General features: G+C 43.5%; 1 protein-coding gene across 4 annotated transcripts in view; it reads left to right on the top strand.

Moving 5' to 3' along the window:
- LOC110494552 (protein NDRG3) overlaps nucleotides 1-16,618 on the top strand; it is a 49,800-nt gene extending 33,182 nt beyond the window's left edge. For 2 of the 4 annotated variants that reach the window (XM_021569719.3, XM_021569720.3), the window contains 13 exons: nucleotides 2,673-2,778; nucleotides 3,022-3,205; nucleotides 3,315-3,375; nucleotides 4,662-4,748; nucleotides 4,874-4,930; nucleotides 5,091-5,194; nucleotides 5,319-5,384; nucleotides 5,609-5,660; nucleotides 5,818-5,865; nucleotides 5,996-6,031; nucleotides 6,138-6,189; nucleotides 14,630-14,668; nucleotides 15,185-16,618. In XM_021569719.3, coding sequence (XP_021425394.3) covers nucleotides 2,673-2,778; nucleotides 3,022-3,205; nucleotides 3,315-3,375; nucleotides 4,662-4,748; nucleotides 4,874-4,930; nucleotides 5,091-5,194; nucleotides 5,319-5,384; nucleotides 5,609-5,660; nucleotides 5,818-5,865; nucleotides 5,996-6,031; nucleotides 6,138-6,189; nucleotides 14,630-14,668; nucleotides 15,185-15,357 — 1,065 coding nt within the window. In that variant the 3' untranslated portion in view covers nucleotides 15,358-16,618. The remainder of the gene's footprint in view (nucleotides 1-2,672; nucleotides 2,779-3,021; nucleotides 3,206-3,314; nucleotides 3,376-4,661; nucleotides 4,749-4,873; nucleotides 4,931-5,090; nucleotides 5,195-5,318; nucleotides 5,385-5,608; nucleotides 5,661-5,817; nucleotides 5,866-5,995; nucleotides 6,032-6,137; nucleotides 6,190-14,629; nucleotides 14,669-15,184) is intronic. The other 2 variants (XM_021569721.3, XM_090206071.1) reach the window with 1 other exon arrangement.
- Nucleotides 16,619-16,784: the final 166 nt, after the last annotated feature.

Genomic DNA, 16,784 nt, shown 5'->3' on the forward strand with positions numbered 1-16,784 from the left:
CTTCCCTTCACTGGAACTAAGGGGCCTATCCCGAACCATGAAAAACAGCATTATTCCTCCTCCACCAAATGTTACAGTTGGCACTATGCATTGGGGCAGGTCATGTTCTCCTGGCGTTCACCAAACCCAAAATGTGTCTGTCGGACTGCCAGGTGGTGAAGCGTAATTCATCACTCCAGAGAACGCGTTTCCAATACTCCAGAGTCCAATGGTGGCAAGCTTTAAACCACTCCAGTCGACGCTTGGCATTGCACATGGTGTGCAGCTGCTCAACCCATTTCATGAAGCTCCCGACAAACAGTTCTTGTGCTGACGTTGTTTCCAGAGGCAGTTTGGTACTCGGTAGTGAGTGTTGTAAGCGAGGACAGAATATTTTTACGTGTTTCAGGACTCGGTGGTCCCGTTCTGTGAGCTTGTGTGGCCTACTACTTCACAGCTGAGCCATTGTTACTCCTCGAAGTTTTCACTTCACAATAACAGCACAGTTGACCGGGGCAGCTCTAGCAGGGCAGAAATATGACGAACTGACTTGTTGAAAAGGTGGCATCCTATGTTGGAGCCACGTTGAAAGTCACTGAGATCTTCAGTAAGGCCATTCTACTGCCAATGTTTGTCTATGGAGATTGCATAGCTGTGTGCTCGATCTTATACACATGTCAGCAACGGGTGTGGCAGAAATAGCCAATCCACTAATTTGAAGGGGTGTCCACATACTTTTGAATATATAGTGTAGATGACTGGTTCTGAGGTAGATGACTGGATCTGAGGTAGATGACTGGATCTGAGGTAGATGACTGGATCTGAGGTAGATGACTGGATCTGAGGTAGATGACTGGATCTGAGGTATTTGGCTGGATCTGAGGTAGATGGCTGGATCTGAGGTAGATGGCTGGATCTGAGGTAGATGACTGGATCTGAGGTAGATGACGTGTTTAACTTAACTTCTGGGGACCAGAAGTCCCCACAAGAATAGTAAACTAACAAAAATGTTACCAACTGGGGACATTTTGTTAGTACCCACAAGGTCAAATGCTATTACTAGTTGGAATTAGGGTTAGAATTATGTTTAGGGTTAGGATCTAGAGTTAGGTTCACGTTTAGCGTTAAGGTTGGGTTTTTGGGTTAGGGTAAGGGGTAGAGTTAGGTTTAGGTTTAGGGTTAGGGGTTAGAGAAAATAGCATTTTGAATGGGACTGAATTGTATGTCCCCACAAGGTTAGTTTTCCAATACTGTGTGTGTGTGTGTGTGTGTGTGTGTGTGTGTCTGTGTGCACGTGTTGTTGAAATTTTTTAAGTTTCTCTTATTTTTTATAGTATGTTCATATGTACAACAGATAATAGTAAAGGCGTTAACCTGTTGCATGTGTCTTCATGTTTCTGTTCTGCTGTTTGTGTCTACACTCCGTGGGTGTCTGGTTGATTATTACTGCATGTACTTGTCTCTGTCATTTCATTGAAGTCTTAATCTGACAATAACCTCATATTAGTGCATTTTAAAGCATAGAAAATGGCTGGTATGTCTGATTGAGATCTCAGACAGAGATACTGCTGCCTTGTCCTTGACAGGAAGGTTTAACCTTCACCATCTCCAGAGGAACTTTGATAGCCACCATTCTCATTTCTAAAATGGTGCCTGCTGCAGTATTCCCAGCCCTGATTCTGAGCAGAGGAAGCTCCCCCCCTCTCTCTTTCTTTATTATTGATGACCACTGGGCCCTGAGACTAGGCCCAGCACTCCCTCATGCTGTTAAACACACACCCACACTCAGATACGCAGTCCCAAGTCATGCCGACCTTGCGCCGCGTTGTGGTGTGTGACGTCAGCAGATACTTCTGTCACGAGTCTAGAAAGGTCCAGGATAGGTCTGTAGAACGTTTGGAGGCGCGCCAGGGAATGATGCTGTTATTTTGTTGGTGTGTTACATCCCTTCCTGTTTCAAGTCATGATATCGATGAAGCTCAATTTGCCCCACTCACCAAGACTCATTTACACTGACAACTTAATGCACAGACTTGGAATCATAATGTTATGGATGGCTGTAGTCTCTGTACTCTCTTATAAAGACATTACCGCACAGAGAGAGGCATGGAGAGAAGTGAAGGCAGCTTCAGTGTCTGAATTTTAATAGCGGAGGGTTACTCCTCCCTGCAGTGGCAGCTTTCAAAGAAGGCGATGATTCTAGATTTTTGCGCAGTCATACCTCGGGAGCAGTGCATTTTAAAATCTCCAAGGGAACCAGCTGATCCTCTGCCCGGTGCTAACTCTCAGCTCTTCCTTGTCCCGTCTGAGAGGGCTCTGGAAAGGAGACAGAAAACTCTGTAGTCTGTACACACTCAATCATAAGTACTCACACATGATTGGATTTTCAATTTGTTTGACATTTATTGTCTTTCACATATCTGATTTAATGATGTAGTAAGCTATTATTAGAATATGATCCATAAATCTCTGTCCACATCCCACCCACTCCAGAGCCCCCAACACAGACCCAGAGGCTCTTTGTGTAGATTGAAAAAGATTGGATATGGAAAAACAATGTTTAAAATATCCTAGACCTCAAGGGCCTATTGGGTCTGTCTGGCCACCAGGATGTCTCCCTCCCTACTTCCATACTGTTTACATCTGTCTGCCTACACCCTGACCTATCTGTTCTCCTTTCTGATTGGCTGCAGGAGCATGATATCGAGACTACCCATGGTGTGCTCCATGTGACCATGAGGGGCGTTCCCAAGGGCAACCGGCCAGTCATCCTCACCTACCATGACATCGGCCTCAACCGTGAGTGTGCACGATTAACCCGTATAGCATTATCTAAGACATTATCTAAGATGCAGTGTGGTTCTAAACATGTAACATAACTTCTATGAGTAATGCTTTAGGTTTATGCCATGGATCTGTGTTTGATGTATGATATGTACAGATTTGTGCCATTCTTGTGTATCTTGTTTCTAGATGTATTTTATTCTTTATCTCTTATGAATGGGTTTGCATTGCTATCTTTTTGTTCCCCTCTCTGTACAGATAAGTCATGCTTCAACACGCTGTTTAACTTTGAGGACATGCTGGAGATCACGCAGCACTTTGCTGTGGTCCATGTGGATGCCCCTGGACAGCAGGAGGCGGCACCACCCTTCCCCACAGGGTACCAGTACCCTACTATGGACGAACTGTCTGAGATGCTGCCCTCGGTTATGACTCAGCTCAAGTGAGTGACATGGACATTGACCAGTTGACTCATTAGGTGGTGATGGATAGACTGTAATGCCAGTAAGTTGGTGTTGCTGATGGTGTGATCTATTTCCTGGTGTCCACAGGGTGAACAGTGTGATTGGGATTGGCGTGGGAGCAGGAGCCTACATCCTATCCCGGTTTGCAGTAAGTCTACATAACACTGACAGCAGCTCTCTCATCTGTCCATTTTAATTTTCTAAATCTCCTGTCTCTCTCATTCTGGTCTATTATAGAGGTTGTTTGTCAGTCTGTACATCAGTGCTTCACATCAGACCCATGCAGCAGCATTTCACCAGTCCTCTTGTTTATTATAAACCTTGCCATTCTGAGGGAGGTGAATCACCTGGTTTTACTCTCGATCTCTCACTGTCCCTCTCGTGTTCTTCCTCTTTCTGCACTCAATGCCTGTTTTTTTTTTTTTAGCTCTGCTGAATTCTCTCTCTACAAGAGAGCAGAAAGAGTACGTAGAGAAGGAGTAGAAAAATAGCACTGAAAGATGGAGGAGGAGGGGGGTGTTGGGGTGGAATTAGTCTGGAGGATTTAGGAATCACAGAGTTGGATGTTCCTCTGGGGGTCTGCTCTCATTCAGAATTAATGAGGAAAATTAGATTTTCAAATTCCATCAGTTGGAATGAATTGGAAACAAGTTAGATTGGTAACAACTGTTGCTGCATTTGATTTAAAAACAGGACAAGCTTTCAGAGAAGTTGATGATTCTAGATTTTTGCGCAGTCATACCTCGGGAGCAGTGCATTTTAAAATCTCCAAGGGAACCAGCTGATCCTCTGCCCGGCGCTAACTCTCAGCTCCTCCTTGTCCCGTCTGAGAGGGCTCTGGAAAGGATACAGGAAGCTCTGTAGTCTGTACACACTCAGTCATAAGTACTCACACATGATTGGATTTTCAATTTGTTTGGCATTTATTGTCTTTCTCATATCTGATTAATGATGTAGTAAGCTATTATTAGAATATGATCCATAAATCTCTGTCCACATCCCACCCACTCCAGAGCCCCCAACACAGACCCAGAGGCTCTTTGTGTAGATTGAAAAAGATTGGATATGGAAAAACAATATATATTTTTTTAATGTTCTAGACCTCAAGGGCCTAGAAGTCCATTTATAAGGGTCACATAGTTGGATGTTCTTCTGGACGTCTGCTCTCATTCTGAATTAATTAGACTTTCAAATTCTAGAAACGTAGTTTCAGGTAACCAGCATCTCAGCAGCCTCTGTTGATACATCTGGCCTGTCTTGAAAATGACAAAAGCTTGTAGCATTCTGAATGCAGTTATAATGCCAATCACTACATCTCCCTAAGATGTTCATCATCATCATTCCTTCCTTATTATACCATTTATGAAGACTGGTATGCTCCTATACTACTTCAGCTCATGTTGGGGACTGACATGTTGTTCCTCTCGCCTGCAGCTGAACAACCCTACTCTGGTAGAGGGCCTGGTTCTGATCAACGTGGATCCGTGTGCCGAGGGATGGATCGACTGGGCTGCCTCCAAGGTCAGTAGTTCTCTAACCAATCACCCATCTTTGAATGCAAAGCCATAGATCCTTGTGATCTCGCAGAAGACTGCCACTTTAGCTATGCGTTATTTCTAGACCTTGTCCTGTTTTTTTCTCAACAGCTCTCTGGGTGGACCAGTAACATTGTGGACACAGTGATGGCTCATCACTTCAGCACTGTAAGTATGATGGGTTGGCATCTGCCCATCTTTGACTAGGAGTTCCATTCACCTTTGATAATCTGGTTTGAAAGTGAACATTTGTATAGTTTTAAAAGTGATATAAGACGACATCATGATACCATCCACACACATTCTGACGCCTTGTGTGTCCCTCCAGGATGAGCTGACAGACAACCAGGAGCTGGTCCAGACCTACCGCCTTCACATCGCCCAGGACATCAATCAGGACAACCTGGCCCTCTTCTGTGCCTCCTACAACGGGTACGCTGGGCAGGAGTGGAGAGGGAGCAGGGATTCACTCCTGCCCACCATAGTCGTTGGCTCTACTACTGGCTGGACGAATGTGGCTTTAACCTTGTCTTTTTTTTTCCTTTTACAATAACAGTCGTCGGGATCTGGAAATCGAGAGGCCAGTCATTGGTCTTAATGAGGACACAGTGAACACACTGACGTGAGTTTCAACTGGTTTTACTGTATTTTCGGCAGAATGCACAGGCGTCATGCCGATAGGGGGCACAGGGGCGCAGATTTGTCCTGTTTTAAAATAATAATTATAATAATACAATGAATAAATAAATACTACTAGCCACCTAGCAGCCTCCGATGTTTGGGGTGAATGGCACTACTGGCTGTATGCATTTGTATGCTCAAGCAGAACCTCCTCTTCCCCTCCAGGTGCCCTTCTCTGTTGGTGGTTGGAGACACATCTCCTGCAGTGGAGGCAGTGGTGAGTTAGTTAGGGTGGTTGTTGTTTAGCTTGTGATTATAGATCATGCACTTATACATCCTTGTGCATATATAGTAGGATGATGGAACTAAATGTTGGATATCAGTTCCTTTATGTAATGAATTATGTTAATTTACTCTCTTTAAACTTGTTTCAGGTGGAGTGCAATTCCAGGTTAAATCCAACCAAGACTACACTGTTTAAGGTTAAGCGAAGCATGTTATATTCTGTGTGTGTTATTCATTTTCCTCCTGAATAATCAATATTAAATGCTAAGCTATTGCATCATGTGTAGCGACTCAGAAGTTCTCTCTTTCTCCCTCTTCTCTCTGTAGATGGCTGATTGTGGAGGCTTACCTCAGGTTGTGCAGGTGAGGTTTGATGATCTGAAAGTTATTATATGCTAATATAGGTTTTAAATCATTGTCATAAAAATATATGTTTTTGATAACTAACTTACTGTAATCTCCTCCACAGCCAGGGAAACTGGCAGAGGCCTTCAAGTACTTTGTTCAGGGTATGGGTTATAGTAAGTATATAACTCTCTTACTTTTCTTTGTAAATGTGTGATCTCAATAACCACTCCTTTCTAGCATACAAAAATATATATATATATATATACACTGCTCAAAAAAATAAAGAAAACACTAAAATAACACATCCTAGATCTGAATGAATGAAATATTCTTATTAAATTCTGATTCTGATTAAATACTTTTTTCTTTACATAGTTGACGACATGTAGCGACAACAAATTCACACAAAAATTATCAATGGAAATCAAATTTATCAACCCATGGAGGTCTGGAATTGGAGTCACACTCAAAATTAAAGTGTAAAACCACACTATAGGCTGATCCAACTTTGATGTAATGTCCTTAAAACAAGTCAAAATGAGGCTCAGTAGTGTGTGTGGCCTCCACGTGCCTGTATGACCTCCCTACAACGCCTGGGCATGCTCCTGATGAGGTGACGGATGGTCTCCTGAGTGATCTCCTCCCAGACCTGGACTAAAGCGAGACATTATGTTCCAGATGTGCTCAATTGGATTCAGGTCTGGGGAACGGGCGGGCCAGTCCATAGCATCAATGCCTTCTTCTTGCAGGAACTGCTGACACACTCCAGCCACATGAGGTCTAGCATTGTCTTGCATTAGGAGGAACCCAGGGCCAACCGCACCAGCATATGGTCTCACAAGAGGTCTGAGGATCTCATCTCGGTACCTAATGGCAGTTAGGCTACCTCTGGCGAGCACATGGAGGGCTGTGCGGCCCCCCAAAGAAATGCCACGCCAAACCGGTCATGCTGGAGGATGTTGCAGGCAGCAGAACGTTCTCCACGGCGTCTCCAGACTCTGTCACGTCTGTCACATGTGCTCAGTGTGAACCTGCTTTCATCTGTGAAGAGCACAGGGCGCCAGTGGCAAATTTACCAATCTTGGTGTTCTCTGGCAAATGCCAAACGTCCTGCACAGTGTTGGGCTGTAAGCACAACCCCCACCTGTGGACGTCGGGCCCTCATACCACCCTCATGGAGTCTGTTTCTGACCGTTTGAGCAGACACATGCACATTTGTGGCCTGCTTGAGGTCATTTTGCAGGGCTCTGGCAGTGCTTCTCCTGCTCCTTATTGCACAAAGGCGGAGGTAGCGGTCCTGCTGCTGGGTTGTTGCCCTCCTACGGCCTCCTCCACGTCTCCTGATGTACTGGCCTGTCTCCTGGTAGCGCCTCCATGCTCTGGACACTACGCTGAAAGACACAGCAAACTGTCTTGCCACAGCTCGCATTGATGTGCCATCCTGGATGAGCTGCACTACCTGAGCCACTTGTGTGGGTTGTAGACTCCGTCTCATGCTACCACTAGAGTGAAAGCACCGCCAGCATTCAAAAGTGACCAAAACATCAGCCAGGAAGCATAGGAACTGAGAAGTGGTCTGTGGTCACCACCTGCAGAACCACTCCTTTATTGGGGGTGTCTTGCTAATTGCCTATAATTTCCACCTGTTGTCTATTCCATTTGCACAACAGCATGTGAAATGTATTGTCAATCAGTGTTGCTTCCTAAGTGGACAGTTTGATTTCACAGAAGTGTGATTGACTTGGAGTTACATTGTGTTGTTTAAGTGTTCCCTTTATTTTTTTGAGCAGTGTATAAAAAGTCTCTCTCTCTCTATATATATATATATATATAGTATTTAGCCAGCCACCAATTGTGCAAGTTCTCCCACTTAAAAAGATGAGAGAGGCCTGTAATTTTCCTCATAGGTACACTTCAACTATGACAGACAAAATGAGAAAAAAATCCAGAAAATCACATTGTAGGATTTGTAATGAATTTATTTGCAAATTATGGTGGAAAATAAGTATTTGGTCAATAACAAAAGTTTATCTCAATACTTTGTTATATACCCTTTGTTGGCAATGACAGAGGTCAAACGTTTTCTGTAAGTCTTCACAAGGTTTTCACACACTGTTGCTGGTATTTTGGCCCATTCCTCCATGCAGATCTCCTCTAGAGCAGTGATGTTTTGGGGCTGTTGCTGGGCAACACGGACTTTCAACTCCCTCCAAAGATTTTCTATGGGGTTGCGATCTGGAGACTGGCTAGGCCACTCCAGGACCTTGAAATGATTCTTACAAAGCCACTCCTTCGTTGCCCGGGCGGTGTGTTTGGGATCATTGTCATGCTGAAAAACCCAGCCACGTTTCATCTTCAATGCCCTTGCTGATGGAAGGAGGTTTTCACTCAAAATCTCACGATACATGGCCCCATTCATTCTTTCCTTTACACGGATCAGTCGTCCTGGTCCCTTTGCAGAAAAACAGCCCCAAAGCATGATGTTTCCACCCCCATGCTTCACAGTAGGTTTGGTGTTCTTTGGATGCAACTCAGCATTCTTTGTCCTCCAAACACGACGAGTTGAGTTCTTACCAAAAAGTTATATTTTGGTTTCATCTGACCATATGACATTCTCCCAATCTTCTTCTGGATCATCCAAATGCTCTCTAGCAATCTTCAGACGAGCCTGGACATGTACTGGCTTAAGCAGGAGGACACGTCTGGCACTGCAGGATTTGAATCCCTGGCGGCGTAGTGTGTTACTGATGGTAGGCTTTGTTACTTTGGTCCCAGCTCTCTGCAGGTCATTCACTAGGTCACTAGGTGTGGTTCTGGGATTTTTGCTCACTGTTCTTGTGATCATTTTGACCCTACGAGGTGAGATCTTGCGTGGATCAAGGGAGATTATCAGTGGTCTTGTATGTCTTCCATTTGCTAATAATTGCTCCCACAGTTGATTTCTTCAAACCAAGCTGCTTACCTATTGCAGATTCAGTCTTCCCAGCCTGGTGCAGGTCTACAATTTTGTTTCTGGTGTCCTTTGACAGCTCTTTGGTCTTGGCCATAGTGGAGTTTGGAGTGTGATTGTTTGAGGTTGTGGACAGGTGTCTTTTATACTGATAACAAGTTCAAACAGGTGCCACTAATACAGGTAACGAGTGGAGGACAGAGGAGCCTCTTAAAGAAGAAGTTACAGGTCTGTGAGAGACAGAAATCTTGCTTGTTTGTCAGTGACCAAATACTTATTTTCCACCATAATTTGCAAATACATTCATTAAAAATCCTACAATGTGATTTTCTCATTTTGTCTGTCATAGTTGAAGTGTACCTATGATGAAAATTACAGGCCTCTCTCATCTTTTTAAGTGGGAGAACTTGCACAATTGGTGGCTGACTAAATACTTTTTTGCCCCACTGTATATACTTTTTACATAGATATATTTATTGACTCTGGCCACTTTACTCTCTGGAACTTTACTCTTATTGATTACCACTAACAAGCTGTTGTACGTATTTGTGGTTAAGATCTGTGTTCTCTATGTATTTCCTGTTGATGTGAGAAAACTAACAACTATTGCTCAATTAAGTATTATTTTCATCACGGTTTCCCCATGAGCTTTTGCTAGACCCCCTCCTGGGTTTGGAGTGTAGCCAGTAGTTTCTGAAAAGACCCTCTGTTTGTCACACTGGTCACGGAGAGGAGGCCACCCCTCACGCCTCACAGCTGCCAATTCCTCTTTCATCTTTGCAGTGTTGCATAGCCTCAGTTGTCAGGAGGTGAGAAATTTGTGATTGTAGCATGAATGACTTGCACCAAAGACATACTGAACAGGAATTGACTTTCCTGTTGAATTCTGCGTGGGAGAGACTCTCTCGACCTGCCTTGTGTACTTTTCTTTTCTACCCAAACTGTTTAAGATGCATCTCCTCCTGTGACACAAAGCAAAGTGCAGACTTAAACAGGCTCTATGTACTCTATAAATCTCAAATTACCTTAAAATTGACGGCACCTGAACATGCCTTACAATCAGCAATTTCCCCTTATAGAATGCTAGCACAAATTATGGTTTAGTCAGGAATAGCCATGGACCAAAAGAGAAAAGCTGATGTGAAAAAGAAATGGTCTGACCTTAAACTGCAAGGGGAAAAACAATTAGCCATACATAACCAGCAGGAATATCACTTAGGTCAAGTCCAGACTTTTTAAAATTTGTAACATTTTTATTTCACCTTTATTTAACCAGGTAGGCAAGCTGAGAACAAGTTCTCATTTACAACTGCGACCTGGCCAAGATAAAGCAAAGCAGTGTGACAAAAACAACAACACAGAGTTACACATGGAATAAACAAGCGTACAGTCAATAACACAATAGAAAAAGTCTATATACAGTGTGTGCAAATGCGTGAGGAGGTAAGGCAATAAATAGGCCAAAGTAGCAAAGAAATTACAATTTAGCAAATTAACACTGGAGTGATAGATGTGCAAATGATGATGTGCAAGTAGAAATACTGGTGTGCAAAAGAGCAAAAAAGTTCAAAACAATATGGGGATGAAGTAGGTAGATTGGATGGGCTGTTTACAGATGGGCCGTGTACAGCTGCAGCGATTGGTAAGCTGCTCAGATAGCTCATGCTTAAAGTTAGTGAGGGAGATATGTCTCCAACTTCAGCGATTTTTGCAATTCGTTCCAGTCACTGGCAGCAGAGAACTGGAAGGAAAGGCGGCGAAAGTAGGTGTTGGCTTTGGGGATGACCAGTGAGATATACCTGCTGGAGCGCGTGCTACGGGTGGGTGTTGTTATGGTGACCAGTGAGCTGAGATAATGCGGCGCTTTATCTAGCAGAGACTTATTTATTTTTTTATTTTACCTTTATTTAACCAGGCAAGTCAGTTAAGAACAAATTCTTATTTTCAATGACGGCCTGGGAACAGTGGGTTAACTGCCTGTTCAGGGGCAGAACGACAGATTTGTACCTTGTCAGCTCGGGGGTTTGAACTCGCAACCTTCCGGTTACTAGTCCAACACTCTAACCACTAGGCTACCCTGCCGCCCCCCACTTATAGATGACCTGGAGCCAGTGGGTCTGGCGACGAATATGTAGCGAGGGCTAGTTGACGAGAGCCAACAGGTCGCAGTGGTGGGTGGTATATGGGGCTTTGGGGACAAAAATGGATGGCACTGTGATAGACTGCTATTCAGTTTGCTGAGTAGAGTGTTGGAGGCAATTTTGTAAAATCGCAGAAGTTGAGGATCAATAGGATAGTCCGTTTTACGAGGGTATGTTTGGCAGTGTGAGTGAAAGAGTATTTTTTGCGAAATAGGAAGCCGATTCTAGATTTAATTTTGGATTGGAGATGTTTAATATGAGAAGGAGAGTTTACAGTCTATCCAGATTTGTAGTTGTCCACATATTCTAAGTCAGAACCGTCCAGAGTAGTGATGCTAGTTAGGCGGGCGGGTGTGGGCAGCGATCGGTAGAAAAGCATTTAGTTTTACTAGCGTCTAGGAGCAGTTGGAGGCCACTGAAGGAGTGTTGTATGGCATTGAAGCTTGTTTGGAGGTTTGTTAACACAGTGTCCAAAGAAGGGCCAGATGTATACAGAATGGTGTAGTCTACATAGTGGTGGATCAGGGAATCACCCGCAGCAAAAGCGACATCATTGATATATACAGAGAAAAGAGCCCAAGAATTGAACCCTAGTGGTACCCCCATAGAGACTGCCATAGGTCAGGACAACAGGCCCTCCGATTTGACACACTAAACTTTATCTGAGAAGTAGTTGGTGAACCAGTCAAGGCAGTCATTTGAGAAACCAAGGCCATTGAGTCTGCCGATAAGAATGCGGTGATTGACAGAGTCGAAAGCCTTGGCCAGGTCGATGAAGACGGCTGCACAGTACTGTCTTTTATCGATGGTGGTTATGATATCGTTTAGTATCTTGAGCGTGGCTGTGGTGTACCTGTGACCAGCTCGGTAACCGGATAACACAGTGGAGAAGGTACGGTGGAATTCTAAATGGTCAGTGATCTGTTTGTTAACTTGGCTTTCAAAGACTTTAGAAAGGCAGGGCAGGATGGATATAGGTCTGTAACAGTTTGGGTCTAGGGGTTAGGGAATGCAACAATGGCAACGGATAATTTTAGAAAGAGAGGGTCCAGATTGTCTTGCCCAACTGATTTGTTCGGGTCCAGGTTTTGCAGCTCTTTCAGAACATCTGCTATCTAGAATTGGATGAAGGAGAAGCTGGGGAGGCTTGGGCAAGTAGCTGTGGGGGGTGCGGAGCTGTTAGCCGGGGTTGGGGTAGCCAGGGGGAACGCATGGCCAGCCGTAGAGAAATGCTTCTTGAAATTCTCGATTATCGTGGATTTATTGGTGGTGACCGTGTTTCCTAGCCTCAGTGCAGTGGGCAGCTGGCAGAAGCTGCTCTTATTCTCCATGCTTTACAGTGTCCCAGAACTTTTTGGAATTAGTGCTACAGGATGCAAAGCTAGCCTTAGCTTTCCTAACTGACTACGTATATTGGTTCCTGACGTCACTGAAAAGTTGCATATCACAGGGCATATTCGATGCTTATACAGAATGCCACACTATGTTTTTGTGCTGGTCAAGGGCAGTCAAGTCTGGGGTGAACCAAGGGCTATATCTGATCTTAGTTCTACATTTTTTTAATGGGCATGCTTATTTAAGATGGTGAGGAAAGCACTTTTAAAGAGCAACCAGGCATCCTCTACTGACAGGATGAGGTCAATATCCTTCCAGGATACCCGGACCAGGTCAATTAGAAAGGCCTGCTTGCTGAAGTATTTTAGGGAGCGTTTGACAGTGATGAGGCAGTGATCGCTGAGATCCTGATTGAAATCAGCAGAGGTGTATTTGGAGGGCAAGTTGGTCAGGATAATATCTATGAGGGTGCCATGTTTACGGATTTAGGGTTGTACCTGGTGGGTTCCTTGATAATGTGTGTGAGATTAAGGGCATCTAGCTTAGATTGTAGGACTGCCGGGGTGTTAAGCATATCCCAGTTTATGTCACCTAACAGTACGAACTCTGAAGATAGATGGGGGGGCAATCAATTCACATATGGTGTCCAGGGCACAGCTGGGAGCTGAGGGAGGTCTATAACAGGCAGCAAAAGTGAGAGATTTATTTCTGGAGAGATTAATTTTTCAAATTAGAAGCTCGAACTGTTTGGGCATAGACCTGGAAAGTAAGACAGAACTTTGCAAGCTATCTTTGCAGTAGATTGCAACTCCTCCCCCTTTGGCAGTTCTATCTTGACGGAAAATGTAGTTGGGGATGGAAATCTCAGAATTATTGGTGGCCTTCCTAAGGATTCAGACACGGCAAGGACATCAGGGTTGGCAGAGTGTGCTAAAGCAGTGAGTAAAACAAACTTAGGGAAGAGGCTTCTGATGTTAACATGCATGAAACTAAGGCTTTTACGGTTACAGAAGTCAACAAATGAGAGGGCATGGGGACACGCAGGGCCTGGGTTAACCTCCATATCACCCGAGGAACATAGGAGGAGTAGGATGAGGGTACGGCTAAAGGCTATCAAAACTGGTTGTCTAGTGCATTGGGGACAGAGAATAAAAGGAGCAGATTTCTGGGCGTGGTAGGATAGTTTCAGGGCATAATGTACAGATGGTGGGGTGCCGGTACAGTGGAGGTAAACCTAGGCATTGAGTGACGATAAGAGAGGTTGCATCTCTGGACGCACTAGTTATGCTGGGTGAGGTCACCGCATGGGTGGGAGGTGGGACAAAAGAGGTATCTGAGCCATGTTGAGTGAGACTAGGGGCTCCGCAGTGAACTAAAACAATGATAACTATCCTAAACAACAGTATACAAGGCATATTGACAGAGAGAGATATAAAGCGAGGCGTAAAGCAATCACGTGTTGATTGGGAGAGCTAGCTAAGACAACAACGGGTAAACATCAGCAGCTTATCTCTACTTTGCGTAGAAATAAGATCATTTCCATGTCAAAGTGAGGTTTTATAAATAACTACTTACACGTGGTTTTCTGCGTAAGTCATACTTAAGATCAAAATTGATCGTAAGTCTGTTTTATAAATGAGGCCCCAGCACAGTATTTCTATGGTAGTAGGCTCTTCTATTTCCTCCCCCAGCCTTCCTCAGTGGGAGCACAGAATCACTCCCTGCAGAGGAAATGTCACAGCCAGATTAGAGATGATTAAAGCCTCTTCTCATTTAGAGAAGGATTCCGAATAGAAATAACAACTCAGCATGACATCAAACACCTTTCTGTGGTTACAGTTTCTCACAGTCGTGTCTCACAATAGTTATCAAGACGACCTATTTACATAAACAGCATCTTGTCTCATTCATACTGTTATCTTTCATCATCATCTTAGTATGAGTAATTCTGCTTTGTCCCTTTGGGCTATCTCTGTCTCTCCCCTACCTACCCCAGATAGAATCAGACCCAGGAAGAACACATATTTTCTTTCCTTTCTTTCCTTTCCTCTGTGGTATACAGCAGTTGTCTTTCCCTTAAAAAAATACTTATATTCATTACCTGCTCTTTCATGAACCTTACTCCCTTTCAATATGTTCTCCTTTCTTCTTCTTTCAATCCTTTCCTCCCTCCATCAATGCTAACAGTTCCCTACGTTCTTCTCAGTCACCTGAGCAACGAATCAGGTACCAGGTTTTAAAGCAGTAGCAGTCTCCATTCAGCCTAACACACATTAGATGAATGTCAAGGTATGCTCAGAAAGTCATGACATATTGGTATTTTCAATCGTCTGTATTGTTCAATTAAGTGGAGAACTGTCTGCATACGTTGACATTTTGTCAGGTGGTTATGTTGCTCCTGTAAGCATCGATCTGCTTCTGACTGCCCTCGGTTTGATATGTTTTGCTTCATTTTGCCTTCATTTATATGTTTTTTTCTGTGCTTTATGCTCGTATTGCATTGCCTTAATTGCAAGGCATTCTTGTCAGCGTCTTTGGCTTACATACTGTATTTAAGCTTTTTCTTTATTTTATCGGTGCCTTTATTTCCTCAGATTTGTCTGCATGGTGAATATCTTCAGTGTTTGTATGATTTATTAATGTAATTCCCAAACAGAGGGAACACGTCATAATGCTTCCTGCATTTGCATGAAGTGCTCTACATTGTGACTGGCATGTTAACACTCCTGTGTTGTGTCGTAGTGCCCACGGCTGGAATGACTCGTCTGGCCCGATCCCGCACCACCTCCTCTACCAGCATCACCTCCATGGACAGCAGCCGCAGCCGCAACATCAACAACCTGCTGGAGGGAGCCAACACCACCGGGGGTCTGGACAACCAGCCTGGGCCCCAGACCATGGAGGTCTCCTGCTAAACCTCCCTATCTCTTCCTCATTCCACACTGGGTAGCAGCCCTCAGTGGTGCCCCTATCCTCCTCCAGTAACTTATGTCTCCCTGTCTCTCTCTCCAACCCTGCTCCTAAATTACTCAATCCCAGGGGGTTATGTGATGAATTGTGTGATTAATATGAGAATATATATACAAATGCATATTAAATATTATACTGTATACACGTCAAACTTCCATTCACAAGCGGAGGGGACAAAATAAAGAATGAGTCAGATATACATATACTGTATACGCAAAGGGTCTAGAGATGGTACAATCCCCCACCTTTCATTTGATAGGTGTGCATGTCTCCTTGTGCAAAGTGAATCTGGAGACTTACTCTTCCAGATTCAATTACCTTATGTCCCTCTTATTTTGTTTTTCCCATTATTGCCTTTCTCGTATTTTATTTATTTGGTTCACCATGTGTCTGTGTGTAGAGGATTGGTTCCTGCGTCACAGGAGGGGTTGAAGAGTCCCATCTCTCACATCCACTGTAGCCCAAACACACACTCCCTCCTCAGTCCTTCTCTATTCCTCTTATCTAGAACACAATTACACTAAATACCTACATTCATTGCACATATTTAGACCACTTTTTTAATTGATATTTTTTACGTTGTGAACTGTGAACACACGCCTCTTTTGATTGTGTGGCAAAGTGTAGATGTGTGATATACTGTACTGTACCTTGCTGCATTGCTCTGTTCTGCCGAGTCACTCCATTCACACTGTAGAATGATCACTCAAGCTGGGTACAAAACATAATATTCATGATTTTCAATACATTTCTCTGCATTGTGTTCTTTTCCCAGGTGTATGTGACAAAAAAACACATTAACAAATATATAGTGGCCCAATTCACAGAATGAATGCAGAGGATTATGGTTGGACTAGGACATATACTTGCTTTTTAGGAGGAATATGGAAAAGCATAAATAAAGGCAATAGGAAAGAACTGTGGGCCAATGTGATTGTGTAGATTAAAAGTTCCTTTCATCTGTGTGTTTTAAAAATGCTTTTTCTTCGTAATTGATGTCATCTTTTTCTGTTTTACACTTTTGTAGTTTTTTTAGTCTGTTGACTCATCTCTTGAGTAGACATAGACAATGAATAACAACTTCAGCCTGTTATGATGTGGAAATGTGTTCAGTCTTCACTGAGGGTTAGTGGTGCTTCCCACTGTCTGCTGATTCAACTCATTTATACTACTGTACTACTAAATAAAGCTAGAAGATGAAAAATAGTTCATTTTCTTTGTTTATATCTTGTGTTTCCACGATAACACTCAATCTAATAGTAGCAAAGGGTTAAGAAAAATAATCAGCATTTCAGATTAAAACAGGTGACATACTTCTGTTTTGTCTTGAATTAATCAAATTAACTACCATCTAACAACTCAAGGAATCGCT

Source organism: Oncorhynchus mykiss, chromosome 17, assembly GCF_057628025.1.
Source record: "Oncorhynchus mykiss isolate SJ-2025 chromosome 17, ASM5762802v1, whole genome shotgun sequence".
NCBI classification, from domain to species: Eukaryota; Metazoa; Chordata; class Actinopteri; order Salmoniformes; family Salmonidae; genus Oncorhynchus; species Oncorhynchus mykiss.